Genomic DNA, 16,064 nt, shown 5'->3' with positions numbered 1-16,064 from the left:
GCCGCACACTCAGGCGCGCCCACGGAGGGCCCCACGAGCTTGGCGGCCGGCCTCGTGATGGGGTTTGGAGCTCCTGCCACCTGGTGTCCAGAGAGGACACTGCACCGAGCAGTGGGAGAGCCTGGGGCCCGCCACCCAGATCTCGGGGCGGAGGTTGCCGGGAGATGAGATCTAAGGAAAAAATACACGATTTCTAAAAATGTTGATTAACTACTAAAGCACATTAACACAGGCATACAAAATAACTGCAATAAATATTTTTAATTAAATTCTCAAACACCTAAGCACAAATGTTCATATTTGATTGTTAGAAAATACACACAGTATTTTTTTCCCTGGTAACATAAATATTTGGCTTATGGAAATAATATCCATTTAAAATAAAATTTTTTAGGCACTTGGGTGTAGAAAGTGCTAGAAAATAAAACCCCATTTTACTTTACTGCTGCTTATATGAGAGAGCTACCAAAATTACATCTGATAAAACATTGTATTTTCAACACTGTTTGCATAATGACCTAAGAAAAAAATATCATGACCGAACGTATCCACTAACACTCCGAGTTCCAGGATATTTTACACGGAAAACTGTAACTGATAAAGATTTCAAATTCCTTTTAGACTGTTCACTGTGATGCTAAGTTTCAGTAGACACAACACAAAGAAAGAACAAAATTTCTTTTTAATAACTTTTGCTTGAAAGAAAAATAGTCAAGAACTTTCTCGGTGAGGCGGGCATTTACGCAAGACAGAGATACTGACCCACGAGCGTAGCAGGTGCGTGTAGCTTTGAAACAAACAGGATGCTTTGGCTGCCAGGGTGAGCAGGTGCCATCTCGTTCTACTTTCAAATTACCCGCAGATTTGGGGGAGATCTGTCAATGGACTGTAATAAATGAGACATGACAGTACAGAAGCCGCTCAGCGAATGTTACTTCAGAAACTGCCGGGCCCGAGAAGTGTCTTGGGAGAATCTCGCACACCACACGTTTCCTGCAATACTCTTGCTATCAGAGTCTTGCCTGTGAGTGTCCTGGGTCGTTGACACAAGGTGCCGTGTTGTGAGGTGGAGAGGCCCCGGCCCCGGCCCAGGGGAGGACGGGAGCTCGGGGCTCGCTCCGCCCTGGCTGCTGCTCACTGGGCAGGCGGCTGGGCCTGCAGGTGCTGTAGCAGCTGCTGGCAGAGGGCAGGAGAGCGGTGCTTGTGGACGACAGCCTCTGTCTCTCTAGCCAGGAGCTCAGGGAACAGGACACTGCCTGCTTTGAGGACCTCTGTAAAACAGCAAAACACCGTTAACACGCCAGAAATAAACACGAAACCAATTCCTGTTTATGAAAAGGGACTGAGCGGCCACACGCTACCTAATGACAAAGGGTCAGATCTCCACGTGACCAACGAGCCTGTGCACGTGCGTGCCTAATAGCAGAGCGCCAAACCACGTGAGGCAGGTCAATCCACACTGTGTCTAGAGACTTCCACACTCTCTGTCAGAGATGGACAGACCCGGCCAGCAGAGAACCAGTGAGGACGCGGCTTAACGACGGCACCACCCATCACTGGCTACGACGGAGATGTGCAGACGACTCTGTCCAACGGCATCCGAATACAAGTCCTTCTCAAGCTCTTGTGGCACACTCACCAGGACAGACCACGTTCCGGGCCATGAAAAACACCGCAACAAATTAAAAAAACACCAGTCCTATGATGTCTGCTCTCAGAACACAATGGAGTTAAACCAGAAATCAATGAAAGGGACGTAAGCTGGAAAAATCCCCAAACACGTGGAGATTAAACAACACGTTTCTAAATAGCACAAGAGTCAAAGAAGAAATCTCAACAGAAACGAAAGACTACCTGAACTAAATGAAAATGAAAGCACAACTTAACCCAAATTCGTAGGATGTGGCGAAAGCAGTGCCTGGAGGGGAGTCACGGCATCGAGTGCCTGCGTGAGATACGCAGAAAGATCTGCAAGTCGATACTCTCCTTTACCACCTTAGGAAACTAGAAAAAGAAAGGCAAATCCAAAGTAAGCAGAAGAAAGGAAGGAAGAGTTCTAAAAGCAGAAACCAATGAAGAAAATCAACAAAACCAAAAGCTGGCGGTCCTGGACCGCAGATGTGATGTGACCCCGACGGGGTGGACGAACCCCTTCCCTGAAAGACACTCACACGGGAGGAGACAATCTCCACAGACCTACATGGATCCAAGAAACTATCAATAATTAATAACCTTCCCAAGCAGAAAGCACCAGCCCCAGATGGGCTGACTGGTTCACCAAACTTTCAGGAAGAAATTACACCAACTGTCTACCATCTCTTCCAGAGGATAGAAGCTTCCTAACTCACTCTCTGGCTCACCGGGCCAGCATGACCCGGATACAAAACCAGACAAAGACATCACAAGAAAAGGAAGCCACGGATGGTTACCTCTCATGGACACAGACGCAAAAATCCTCAACAAAATAGTAGCAAATCGAATCCAATAGTGTTTAAAAAGAATGATGCATGAAGCCCAAATGCAAGATGGTTCAATATCCCAAAATCAATTAATGTAATCCATAGCATCAATAGGCTGAAAAAGAAAATCATATGGTCACATAAATAGCATTTTGACAAACGCTGGTACCCATTCGTGGTAAAAATTCTCAGCAAACTAGGAATAGAGGGGCACCTCCTCAACACAATAAAGAAAATCTATAAAAAACCTCAGAGCTAAAGTCACACTTAGTGGCGAGAAACTCAAAGCTTTTCCACTAAGATCCCAAATTGCCACTCCTTTTCAACATCGTACCGGAAGTCCTACTGAGTACGATAAGAAAAAGAAGTAAAAACTAAACCAAAGGTAGTATATAAATGAAAGAAAAAAGAACAAAATAAAATAAATGGGACAGCCATTATGTGAATTTCACGTTCAAGGATAGGAAAGCTCAATATTGTCAAGATGTCAGTTCTCCCCAACTTGATCTATAGATTTAAGGCAATCACAATAAAAATGCCAGCAGGTCATTTTTCAGATACTGACTAAGTGAATGGAAAGTCCCAGAAGAGCCAACGCAACACTGAAGGAGAACGAAGTTGGAGAACTGACACATTCTGACTTTAAGAGTTTCTACAAAGCCAGAGTAGCGAAGACAGTGTGGTCCTGTTGAAGGGACAGACAGATTGATGGGCCAGGACAGAGACCCAGACGCAGACCTGGCCACCCAACAGGGCACAGAGGCTCCGTTCCAATAAACGGAACCGGGACGAGTGGGCGTCCACGTGCCGGGGGAAAAAAGAATCTAGACACAGACTTTACGTCCTTCACAAAAGCTAACTCAAGACGGATCACAGACCTAAACGTGAAACTGGGCAAAGAATGAAAAAGCACTGGACCCCTGGAAGAGAACGCAGAAGAGAACCTAGGGGACCCTGGGTGTGGCGATGACTTTTGGACACAACACCGAAGGTAAGAGCCACGGAAGAAGTAACTGATGGGCTGGACGTCATTACCTCCAACACTCGTGCTCCACAAAAGGCAGCGTCGAGAGACTGAGAAGGCAAAGCCTCGGGCCGGGAGACAGTTCACAGAAGGCACATCTGATAAAGGCCTGTTATCCAGATGCACGAAGAACTCCAAACGCTCACCGACGTGAGAACAATCCAAGCAAGAAACGAGCCGAAGACCTAACGACACCCCAGCAGGGGAGAGACACAGAGCGCAGACAGGCACCGGACACGAGGCTCCACGTTGCGTGTCCTCTGGGAAACGTGGAACAAAACAGCAAGGGGACGCCACCACGCGCCTGTCGCAAGGGCCATGGCCCACAACACGTCACGGCGGACGCTGGCGAGGACGCGGAGCAGCAGGAATCCCAGGCCCTGCCGGCGGCAACGCGGAAGGGGGCAGCCACCTTGCAAGACAGGTTGGCGAGACTCGTGACAGGACTAGTACGTTCTCACCACGCGACCCCGCCATCGTGCCACTTGCTATCTACCCGAAGGAGCTGAAGCCTTATGTGCACACATATATTTACAGCAGCTTTGTCTGTAACTGTCCTTCAGCAGCCGGACGGGTGAATAACGGGGGTCTGTCTAGACAGTGGATTATTCAGTGCTGAGAAGAAGTGAGCTGTGAACCCACGAAAAGACGCGGAAGCACCTTAAACGCGTTAGCAAGTGAACGAGCCGGTCTGGGAAGGCTTCATACTGTAGCACTCTGACTCTGTGACACTCTGGAAAAGGCCCAACTATGGAGACGGTAACAGACCAGTGGCTGTCGGGGTGGGAGGCCTCAGGCAGAGCACACACGGCAGTGGGACTATTCTGTGTGGCTCTGGAGTGGTGGGCCCGGGCACACGTCCGTGCGCGGCCGCCTAGAGAGAGCCTCACGGAACCTGGACTCTGGGTGGTGCTGGCCTGTCAGTGTGGGCCAACAGCCGTGAGGGACAGGTGCACTGCCAGCGGGGAGGGTGATGCGTGTGGGGGGCAGCTGGTAAGTGGGAGACTTCTGTACCTTCCTCTCAATTTAGCTGTGACCCTAAAACCACTCTAAAAAAACCAAGTTTTAAATAGAAAGTTGTTGCAGCATTTGAATCCATCGGATGTTGCTGGGTCAGCGTACAATGGTCCCAGTGTAGACAAACAGCACTTAAAAATAACCTTGGAGGGGCGCCCGGGTGGCTCAGTCGGCTGAGCGTCTGGATCTTGATTTCGGCCCAGGTCACGGTCTCACGGCGCGGTAGGTTCGAGCCCCGTGTCGGGCTCTGTGCTGGCAGGCAGGGCCTGCCTGAGGTTCTCTCTCTCTCTAGCCCTCCCGAGCTTGCACTCTCTGTCTCAAAATAAATACACTTAAAAAAAAAAATCTTGGAGTTGTTGGTGGACCACAAAAGTCCTCCAGAATCCCCAAGGGTGATTTATCTGTGTCATTTTGGTCTTAGAAACAGCTCTTACATTAGTAAACCGGCCCAGAGATATGGTCAACCCTGTCATCACACTGACGCTGGTTCATTCAACAAACACCTCCTGCAGGCCTGCTGTGTGCTGGGCTCCGTGGATACGGCAGGCAACAAACGTGTGTCCAGGGACCCTTCGCACTGTAGTCTGAGAGCAGCCTCTGAGAGTCAGAAGGAGGAGGGAAGCCGGGAGCAGCACGCGAGAGTCAGAAGGAAGAGGCAAAGCTGGGAGCACATGAGAGTCAGAAGGAGGGGGGACCAGCGCGCAAGAGTCTGAAGGAGGAGGGACCAGCACACGAGAGTCAGGAGGAGGAGGAGGAAGGCTCAGAACAGCTTGCGAAAGTCAGGAGGAGGAGGGAAGGTTCAGAACAGCTTGCGAGAGTCAGAAGGAGGAGGGAAGGCTGGGAGCAGCACACGAGAGTCAGAAGGAGGAGGGAAAGCCAGGAGCAGCACACGAGAGTCAGAAGGAGGAGAAAGCGGTACATGAGGGTCAGAAAGAGGATGAAAGGTATGAGCAGCACGCGAGTCAGAAGGAGGAGGAAGGCTGGGAGCAGCACACGCGAGTCAGAAGGAGGAGGGAAAGCCAGGAGCAGCACACGCGAGTCAGAAGGAGGAGGAAGGCTGGGAGCAGCACACGAGAGTCAGAAGGAGGAGGGAAAGCCAGGAGCAGCATGCGAGTGTCAGAAGGAGGAAGGAAGCCAGGAGCAGCACACGAGAGTCAGAAGGAGGAGAAAGCGGTACATGAGGGTCAGAAAGAGGATGAAAGGTATGAGCAGCACGTGAGTCAGAAGGAGGAGGGACAAGCACACGCGAGTCAGAAGGAGGAGGGACAGCACACGAGAGTCAGGAGGAGGAGGAAGGCTCAGAACAGCTTGTAAGAGTCAGAAGGAGGAGGAAGGCTCAGAACAGCATGCCAGTGTCAGAAGGAGGAAGGAAGCCAGGAGCAGCACACGAGAGTCAGAAGGAGGAGGGAAAGCCAGGAGCAGCATGCGAGTGTCAGAAGGAGGAAGGAAGCCAGGAGCAGCACACGAGAGTCAGAAGGAGGAGAAAGCGGTACATGAGGGTCAGAAAGAGGATGAAAGGTATGAGCAGCACGTGAGTCAGAAGGAGGAGGGACAAGCACACGCGAGTCAGAAGGAGGAGGAAGGCTGGGAGCAGCACACGAGAGTCAGAAGGAGGAGGGAAAGCCAGGAGCAGCACACGCGAGTCAGAAGGAGGAGGAAGGCACAGTGTTCCTGGTCACCGCCACAATGGGCACGGTGGGGGGCTGGTGGGGGCTGGACTCTGGGTGGGAGGGGAGGTGGCAGGTGCCGTGGGCCGAGCACTGGAGTCATCCAAGCCATCCTGCAGGAGTGCCCTGGCGGATGCAGGCAGGGGTGGACGGAGACAAGCCGACTTAGGAGGTCACTGGACTTGGCTCCGAGGTTTCTGCCGTCAATCACGAGGAGGACGGAACGTTGCTGGTGGTAATGGGGACGTGGTGGGGGAGCAGGGTGGCCAAGCGGGGGCAGTGGCCCCGGGGGTGGCCTGAACGTTACAGCTGTTGTGCCCGGCAGACGCTCGTGTCCTCTGAGCACCTGGGTATGTGCGTGTCTAGATCCTGGGGCAGACGTCTGGCCTGGACTTCGGTTTGGGGGCCCCCGGCACATGGGTAGCATCTGAAGCCAGGAGAGGAGACAAGGTCACCAAGATGCCATGTGCAGAAAGAAGCAGAGGCCAGAGGGACGCAAGGCAACCCAGGAGCCATGGGGGTGGTGACCAGTGGTCCCGTCGAGTATATGCAGGTGCAGAAGAGTCCCGAGCAGGAGGCTCGGGCAGCAGGGCAAGAATGGCTCTTGTTGGGGGGGGGGGAGGTTAAGGGACACACGGGACCAGCCGTAGGAGTGGACATGGAGGAACTTCGCCTTGTCAGTGGGACAGAAGCACCGTCATCGGTCAAGAGGTCCCCAGGCGTGAGGTGCTGAGGGGAGGCCGGCAGGGGGAGCCAGTCTTCTGGAGGGGAGGCGGGGAGGGGGGAAGTCCAGTCCTCCAGAGGAGAGGCTGGCAGGGGGGAAGGCCAGTCCTCAGGAGGGGAGGCTGGCAGGGGGGAAGGCCAGTCCTCAGGAGGGGAGGCTGGCAGGGGGGAAGGCCAGTCCTCAGGAGGGGAGGCCGGCAGGGGGGAAGGCCAGTCCTCTGTAGGGGAGGCCGGGAGGGGGGAAGACCAGTCCTCCAGAGGAGAGGCTGGCAGGGGGGAAGGCCAGTCCTCAGGAGGGGAGGCTGGCAGGGGGGAAGGCCAGTCCTCAGGAGGGGAGGCCGGCAGGGGGGAAGGCCAGTCCTCTGTAGGGGAGGCCGGGAGGGGGGAAGACCAGTCCTCCAGAGGAGAGGCTGGCAGGGGGGAAGGCCAGTCCTCAGGAGGGGAGGCTGGCAGGGGAAGCCAGTCCTCAGGAGGGGAGGCCGGCAGGGGGAGCCAGTCTTCCGGAGGGGAGGCCGGCAGCGGGGAAGACCAGTCGTCCAGAGGGGAGGCCAGCAGGGGGAGCCGGTCCTCCAGAGGGGAAGGCCAGTCCTCCGGAGGGGAGGCCGGCAGGGGGAACCAGTCCTCTGGAGGGGAGGCCGGCAGGGGGGAAGGCCAGTCTTCCAGGAGACGTGCCTGGTCTGCTGGAGCAGAGCAATTGGGGCGTTTGGAGCTCAGGACTCTAAACACGGCCGGCTGGCCGCCGGGACAGCAAGGGCGGGATGTGCTAAGAGCTGGCGTCGCGTGAGCACCCAGGTTAGGGTGCACGCCGAGGTCAGGGTGCAGGAGCAGAGGAGCAGAGTGGTCGGCCTGCCCCAACGTCTCTGCCACTTCGAGTCCCGCCAGCTCTGGCAGGCAGAGGACACGCACAGGGTACACGCTGGTCCCCTGGGTCCCGGACCCCTGGCCTCCGCAGCAACCAGGCTACGGGCCAGGGAAGATGGACACAGCTGTTCTCTCTCTCGCCGGCGGGGGCGGTGGGGGTGGGGGGCAGAGAGGAGAGCGAGGTGGGGTCTGCGAGGACCCGGCCAAGCGGCCGGACCCGGCCCACGCACTGGGAACGGCCGCGGAGCCAGCCCAACACTGCCAGCGCCCGCCCGACACTGCCCAGCTGTCGCCCACACCCGCTGGGGACGGCCCTCAGGGGTCTGGGACTCCCCCGGACAAGGCCGCCCACTCGCTGCGCGACACAAAGCAGGGCGGGCAGCTGTAGGGTCGGTGAACCTTCTGCTGCCAAGTTCCCTCAAGAATGTCCTCGATAAAGCAGTCAAGATTCTTCCGTTAGATCAGTTCTCAGGCAGCCAAGCTGAGTCGTGATCATCTCACTGACTTGACACTGTCTGCCTTTCACCTGGAGCGCCCAGCTCGTTAACGTTCAACGAGACTGCAGCAGAGGCTGCACCCGGTCTCTCTGTCTCCGGCTGGCCCTGTCTCTGTGTTCTCCCTGGCCTCCTTTCTTGACTTCCTTTGGGTTATCAGAGTATCGTCGGGAATTCCATTCACATCTACTTCTTGGCACAACGCTGTTCGTGCTGCTCTGGGGACGACACCCGATGTCCCTGCTCTGCGGCATCTGCCGTCGGAGTGTCCTGTGTGGTGGGGCGGGGGCACGGCGGGGTGTGCCTGGGTCCCCGGGACGCCGCTTCCACGACAGCAGGAAGACTCAGGTTCCTCACACTTGGGTACCAGGCAGGACACCGTCTCAAAAATGAACAGAGTGACGGTACTTGTGGCCAACGAGAAGATTTAAGCTTTCAAGCGGAAACCGCAATCACGGTAACTTGTTTCCAACACCGTCAGCTGAACGGCTTCCTGCAACTTTTCTTCCCGAGACTTTTCTGAGCTCGATGCCGACAAACGTGACTTCTGGACACGGCCTGACAAAACGGCAACGTGCAGGACCGACCAACAGGCGAGAACGTAGCCGGAGTCAACCCCGCAGGACCCTGGAACGACCGCCTGGGCAGGTCAGGCGGTATGAAGGCATCTCTGTGGTTACACACAACGGGTACCCCCGCCTCCGACAGCGTACCTGTCCGGGGCCAGGTTCCTTCACACGCTTCCCTGGACAACACTCACCACGGCCAAGAACGCAGAAGCCGCAAACGCCCAGCTGCTTCTACTGAGACGCGCGGAAAGGTAAAGCGATGCGCCTCTGTCTGCGTGTTATTGTTTTAGAAAATACATCTTCCAGGGGCACCTGGGGCTCTGTCGGTTCGGCTTCCGACTTCGGCTCAGGTCATGCTCTCACGGTTCGTGTCTCACGGTTCGTGGGTTCAAGCCCTGCGCTGGGCTCTGTGCTGACAACTCAGAACCTGGAACCTGCTTTGGATTCGGGGTCTCCCTCTCTCTCTACGCCCTCCCCCGTGCCAGCTCTCTTTCTCAAAGAAAGACACTAAACAAATAGACGCTAAAAAAGTTTTAAAAAGAAAAGAAGAAAACCTACGTTTCAAAACCACACGTTAATTATGTTAACATATGATGGATTTATAGTCATTCTAAACAAATTAATAGACACCTAAGATTTTTCTCCACTGTAACTTCTACCACGGTAAGTTTCGAGGGCTGTAACCCACCCAGGAGGCCAGTCCACAGAGGCCCTGAGGCCGTGGCCCTGCCCCCCGCCCTCATGTGGCCAGCCCGTGACTCGGCCGTGAGGAGCCGCGTCCACGCTCTGGGGACAGCCTTCACAATGCAGCACACGTGCTGGAGACTCCTACCTAAAACCGCATCCTGGACAGTGCCGTCCGGGTCATCGAGGTACACGAGGAGCTCTCTGTACAGGAACTGAATGTGGCTCTGGTAGCAGGACTTCACGTCGTCGTCGCTTCTGACACACGCCAGCCACGTGACCAAGGCGGAGGTGGCCGCGAGCCTCACTTCGTGGGAGACGTCGTCCAGACGCTTCAGGAGCTCTGGAGGGAGGGCCGGATGGGACAGTGAGACAGAGGCCGGCACAGACGGAGCACTGGAGCTTCCAGAGTGGGGACCTGACCCCACTCCCGGGGCACTCGCCCTCGGGCCATGGTAAACCCATCCTGTGGGGAGACTGGTGCTCGCGTGCCAGGGGCTGGGGGCGGCTCCCGGTGTGCCGGATCCCTTGACCGCACCGGCCACAGGGTGGACCCTGGGCCGGGTGGGAGGAGGGGTGGGAGGAGAGGTGGGCAGGCCTGAGCTGCTCTCCCTGTCTCACCTGCCAGGTGCCCCGGGCTCTCTGTGGCTCCAAGATGCTCCGTCTGTCACCATGGGCATCACACCCTGGCTGCCCGTCCCCTGGATGTACACACCGCCCTCCCAACTGGGCTCTAGGGACAGAGCTCGGCCCCCAGTGACACGATCGCCACCACCTGTATCAGTGTTGTTTCTGCTGAGCTCTGAGCCAGACTACTCGGCTGGTGAAAACAGGAACCACCTCTCCAGTTAGCAGAAACTCACCGTTCACCGGTGAGGTTTTTATCAAATGTATGCTTTTCTCCCCCAAACTGTGAGAAATCCCTGGCCCTGTGGCCGGGTGTCTCTGGAGACTCAGCAGTCGCTCGGGCACTCCGTGAGCAGGGCAAGAGGTAGGCGGGGGCAGGGAGCAGGGCTGCAGCCCCAGGTGGTGGGAGGCCCGGCCCCCAGAAGTGAGCAGGCAGGGCTGTGGGCTGGTGGTACTGCGGCCTCCTGCCGGGCACTAGCTCATGGCAGAAGGGCTTTCCTAAGGGTCTTGGCCTCACCCGGTCCTGGGACGGCGGCCTGGCGGGCACACCACCACCCGAGTCCCGCAGGGACTCCTCCCATGTCCTCACTCCCTCCGGCTCAGGCCGACTCTGGCATGGCGTGTTTTCCTCTGACGGTAATTCCCGAGTTTTAAGAAGTGGCCTGGAAATTCACTTTTGTGATTGGGGTCAGCCGTCACGTGCAACTGTGGGCTTGGAACAAAGGGTGGCTCTCTTGGGGCCCGTGCTGGGTGCACACGCATCCTCCATACGACAGACCTCGGGGCGTCCTGCCCTCTGCAAACACATCGCCACCCAGGGCCCCGAACTGGTCCCGAGAAAGGAGCCCGCGAGGAAATCCTTTTGCATGAAAACAACCCCCAAAGCCCAGATATGTGCAATCTTTTCGCTGGCTCTTTTTAGACGTGAGCAAAATCCCAACGGACTCTGACAGTCACCAACTGACGTGGCGCAAACAGAACTGTAAGGGTCGCCGGGAAGAATACGGTGTTTGTTGTCACAAAAGTAAACACAAAAAGTGAAAAGAAACTTGCAAGAACGCGTGAGAAAGGGGACTTCAACTCTGGATTTCAGCAGGCGGCTTCCTGCTCAGCATCACGATGCACCACCTGCAGTTCCGGAATATTCTGAGCCACCACCTCTGCCGGTATCAGCCGTCCATCCCTCCCCCCGGAGCTGGGAGCGCTGGAGCCCCTCTCCCCGCAGACGCGTGTCTTCCTCTCACGGCGTCCCGAGGGGACTCAGCTCACGGATCCCTCCCCACCACACCCCGTCTTGTGCACCCAGTGGCTGCAGCTCTGAATTTCAGGGACTTTTCATTTCTGGGACTTCCGAAAACCACCTTTGAGGAATCACTCCATCAGCTAAATGCTGCGGCACAGAGGACAGCCCAGTGTGGCTATGACGGGCCGTGGAGACCGGCCACAGGTGCGCCCACAGACGCTGCACGCCCCACCTGAGGCTGACCGCCCCCCTCCTCCTCCTCCTCCTCCTCTTCCTCCTCCACAGGACCCTCCCTCCAGTTGGCGTGCGCAAGCCTAGAGCGTCTGCCGGGCTCCTTCTTATCTGCAGCTTCGTCCCCTTTGTATTTTTGTCTGAGCTCTGAGCTGGGCTCTAGAACATCTATCCCTGCAGCGTTGGGATCCTTGTTCTCCTCCTCAACGCGGTTTTCTCTGTGTTCTTAGGAATCCTCTGCGTTTGCTACTCTGTTCGGGGCCGGGGTGGGGGTTGTTCCTCTGCTTCTGATCTGGGACTCGCCCGGTGCCGGGGCTCCAAAGAGGCGGAGACGTGGGACGGAAGGCACGGCTGCCGCAGAAGCTCTTGCCGCGCCCGTCCTCGCACCCTGGCCTGGCTGCAGCACCTGCTCTGGGGTGGGGGTGCGGGGCCCCACTGCCTGGGCACGGGCTGCCTGCCTCGCTCTCTCTTCAGTGACGGCTCACCGGTCACGGCTGCGTCTGGACTCCTGGCACCAGGCCGACCGGAAGTCCAAGTACCAGTTTCCATTTCCCTCTAGAAGAAACAGACCCACACAGTTCGGGAAAGAAAAGCATCGTACCAGGATAAACCTTGATGAGCTTATCGGCATCAGCCACACCACCGGAGGTCTTTAGAAATGTGTTGATGATTTGGCACGAAGTTAATCGAGTCATCTGGGAATCTTCTTCCAGGGAGGTTAGAATCTGCGGCATCAGCGTCTCCTGAACTTTCCGGATCTGTGATGGGAAGACAGAGGAGGGTCCTGATCGGCTCTGTCCCAGGGGTGACAGCGCTGGTCCCGCACTGTGCACACACTGCCCATGATGGAAGGAGCTTGGCTCTCGTACAGATATAAAGGAGTCTGGAATGTTTTTAAAATTTTTATATGAGACCTCAAACCTTGATTTTAAAACCTAGATGACTTAGGGCGCCTGAGGGGCTCAGTCGGTTAAGCGTCCGACTTCGACTTCAGTTCGTGTCACGATCTTGTGGTTTTCAAGTTCAAGCCCCACGTCGGGCTCTGTGCTGACAGCTCAGAGCCTGGAGCCTGCTTCTGATGCTGTGTCTCCCTCTCTCTCTGCCCCTCCCCTGCTCGCATTCTCTCCCTCAAAAATAAATAAACGCTAAAAAAGAAATAAAATCTAGATGAACAGTTGAACAGTTTTGTTTAACTTGGTCAGTGGACAAGCCCATCGCTCACAAAGCCGTGGAGACAAGCCTACAGCCTGCTCCTTGCTAGCGTGGCTGCATGTTGTGTCCATACAATTTGGGGGACGTTTTAACTCAAATCATGGTGGTTCACGTTTGCAACAACGTGGATGGAACTAGACGTATCATGCTAAGCGAAATAAGGCAGTCAGAGAAAGACAAGTATCACACGATTTCACTCGTGTGGAATTTAAAAAACAAATGAACATAGAACAAGGAAAAGAAAAATAAGATAAAAACAGAGAGGGAGGCAAACTGTAAGAGACTCTTAAATACAGAGAACAAACTGAGGGTCGCTGGCGGGGTGTTGGGTGGGGGGATGGGCTAAATGGGCGAGGGGACGTTAAGGAGGGCACTTGTTGGGACGAACACCGGGTGCGATACGTAAGTGATAAATCGCTAAGTTCTATTCCTGAAATCACTGTTACGCTACGTGTTAACTAACTTGGATTTAAGCTTAAATAAGTCAATAAAAGAAAACCTACTTAAAAAAAACTCATGGCAGTTCAGCGGACCAGGAGGTGGAGCTCACACACTAGACGAACACCTGGCCGGATGCCTGCAGACCTGGGGCCGAGCGCAGAGCAACAGCAAGGCCTTCCGACAGCTGCCCCTCGCCCCCCGTTTCCCTGATCCCGTTGCGCAGGTGGAGTAACAGTAGCGCAGAAACCCCGAGATCGGCCAAGCTCAGGTAGAGTTCGGTGCATACGTTCTCTGCTCCGTAAAGAGCCACATTCAATACATATCAATACATACACCTAACAGCAGCCCCAGCCGATCAAAACAAAATGCTACGGGTCACGATGGCCGGTGGTACCCTGCTCTCGCCGCGGCCCCCAGGCTCCCACCCCTGTGGGTTTCGGAAAGCAGTGTTTGGCGGCTACACGTGTCCCCGCCCCCCCCCCCCCCCGGCAGGTGTCCTTGGGAGCCCCACCTGCTCGTCCGACAGGACCTCACTGCTGATGAGCGCCCAGAGGCAGGACACGGCTGCCGTGCGGATGGCTGCAGCCGTCTTCCCTGCGTGCCACTGCAGATTGGGGACCAAGATGTCCTTCGTCACAGTGTCGAGGTAGTGGTGAAAGTGCCTGGGGTGGAGACACGACATAGCAGGTGAAGGGGAGCGCACGGGGCAGAGGGGAGCCGGAATAGGAGGACAGCTGCCTCCCTGGGGCGGGCGCCCTCCCTGCAGGGGAGTGGGTGCCTGGGGGAGAGCCAGCGGCCTTCCCAGCTCCTGCTGGCCTCTGCTGGGCCTGCAGCCTCCAGAGCACCCCACCCCCCCTCTGCAGGGGTGAGGCTGTGGGGGCCCCACCCATCTCTGCTGGGCTCTAAAAGAGGAGACGTGAGGTCACCGGGCACATCGACCAGGCCAGCAACGTCATTTGCACGTGTGGCCATCCTACGCACGCACACCCGACACCGCCCTGTGGGCACGCTCCCCTCCGCACCCAGGCCCCGAGCGCCACGGTCACAGAGACGTGGACGTTCCTGCCAGCAGTCTGGGCACTTGGTCTGGATGTAAACTCACACATCCCGCTGTGTCGGGCGGCTCGTGCTGCGGAGCCACACTCTGAGCGCCCCGTTGAGAGGCACCCAGAGAAAAGCCTGAGCATCCTCACGAACCCCACTGCGCTGCCACCATTAGACCGAGACACGTTTGCTCGAACGAGCAATTCATCAACTTATTTCTGAACCTTATTCCAAAGTGTATTTCAAAGGTGGCTCACGTCTCAAATACCAGCTGTTCTGGAATACCGAAAAGGTGCAGTAGCCTCCACGGCGAGGCCAGAGCTGCGCGGCACCGAGGCTCTCCCTGCACCCTGCCCTCCGGCCTCTGCTTCTGTCCCTCTCCGCTGCCTGGACCCTCAACTCAGGGACTGTCCCTTCTGGGAAGGCTCCACCTGCTTGCTTCCAGCAGGGGGCATCCAAGAGCCAGAGATGTAGGTACGCGGCAAATCTGGTTCTGGACTTGCACACACACGCACACACATGCTCGCTCACACACACACACACACACACACACACTCACACAATTAGGTTTTTAACGTGCTTTAATTTTTACACAAAGGGCTGCTATTTCCCGCAAAGTGATTTACAAGGGGGCTCTGTGGAAAGACCCAACAGTCCTGTCCTCTGAGGCGTCAGGTGAAGTGGCTGGAAAAGCGAGGACCGCGTGCTGGCCAGGCTGCCGCTCTGCCGCGGGAGACGGGCAGCGACCCAGGGCCCGTCAGCGCTGCGCTAAGACCCAGCACCTGACTCTGCGGAGCAGCTCCATTGCGCAAAGCAAGGTCCCCGCTGGGGTCTGAAGACAGACCTCCTACCGCTGCTGGCGCCCCTCCCCCAGTCCCCAGTCGACCTCCAGGAGCGGGCAGAGCCCAGGTGGTGGCCAGCAAGGTCTGTCGTGTCTCCACAGACACCCCGGGGAGCAGAGGCCACGGGATTGGGGGTGCAGGGACCACCAAGAGCAATGACCGAACCCAGGACAGGTGGGGGCCGGCACCAAGGGCCCACGCTGGGGGCGCTCTGTGGAGGGAGCAACCCGTCCACGGAGGGTCCCCAAAACAGCACCTCCTCAAACTGAGGAGCCCGACTTGGCGCTTCAGTAGGACATCGTGAGGCCAAGGACCCAGGGCAGCCGATCAGCGCCCGTGTTCGGCCACCTCGGCCTCAGGTCGGGACCCGCGGGCAGCCGGCGAACACGTTCTGGCAGAAGAGGGTTGGCAGTGCATCCCCAGGGCTCCCCGTGCCCGGGGGCTTGTTGAGGCCCCTCGCGAGGCCGTGGGGGAGCACAGGCTGTGAGGTGCCAGCTGGCCCGCGCCCTCGCGGCTTATCCATGGATAGCTCCCCTGCCGGGAGGCCTGCGGGCCAACATCGTCTCTTTATGGCCCTTGTAGGCTGGAAGCTCGGGCAGACGAGCAGCAGACAGGATTCCCTGCCTGCGGACGGGCCGGCAGAGCCCGGGGAGAGGAGGAGCCCCAGGGAAAGGTCCCAGCACACTTGTGACATGGCAGGACACGCTCCTTCCAAGGGGACAGGGTCCCCACACGCCTTACCGCCCACCCAGCCGCTGGGGGCCTGGGGGCGAGGTGCACCCACGCGGCGCCTGACCAGCCAGGGTCTGCCACCGGCCCGTCACGGGTTTGCTGCCCTAAGTCCTTGCTGGCAACAGGGTTTTCCTCACGCTTTAGCCACTAATGGCGATTCAGCCCATTCTCTGTTAGGTTTCAAAGGCACCAAA

General features: G+C 56.8%; 1 protein-coding gene across 2 annotated transcripts in view; it reads right to left on the bottom strand.

Annotated features, from left to right (window-relative positions):
* Positions 1–242: 242 nt before the first annotated feature.
* DNAAF5 (dynein axonemal assembly factor 5) overlaps positions 243–16,064 on the bottom strand; it is a 48,049-nt gene continuing 32,227 nt past the window's right edge. For both annotated transcript variants that reach the window (XM_045460698.1, XM_045460699.1), the window contains 4 exons: positions 13,764–13,914; positions 12,201–12,357; positions 9,647–9,841; positions 243–1,271 (listed from right to left, as the gene is read on the bottom strand). In XM_045460698.1, coding sequence (XP_045316654.1) covers positions 1,135–1,271; positions 9,647–9,841; positions 12,201–12,357; positions 13,764–13,914 — 640 coding nt within the window. In that variant the 3' untranslated portion in view covers positions 243–1,134. The remainder of the gene's footprint in view (positions 1,272–9,646; positions 9,842–12,200; positions 12,358–13,763; positions 13,915–16,064) is intronic.

The sequence above is a fragment of the Leopardus geoffroyi genome, chromosome E3, assembly GCF_018350155.1.
Source record: "Leopardus geoffroyi isolate Oge1 chromosome E3, O.geoffroyi_Oge1_pat1.0, whole genome shotgun sequence".
NCBI classification, from domain to species: Eukaryota; Metazoa; Chordata; class Mammalia; order Carnivora; family Felidae; genus Leopardus; species Leopardus geoffroyi.
The sequence above is the reverse complement of the archived record's forward strand: the minus strand, read 5'-3'. Positions and strand labels throughout refer to the sequence as shown.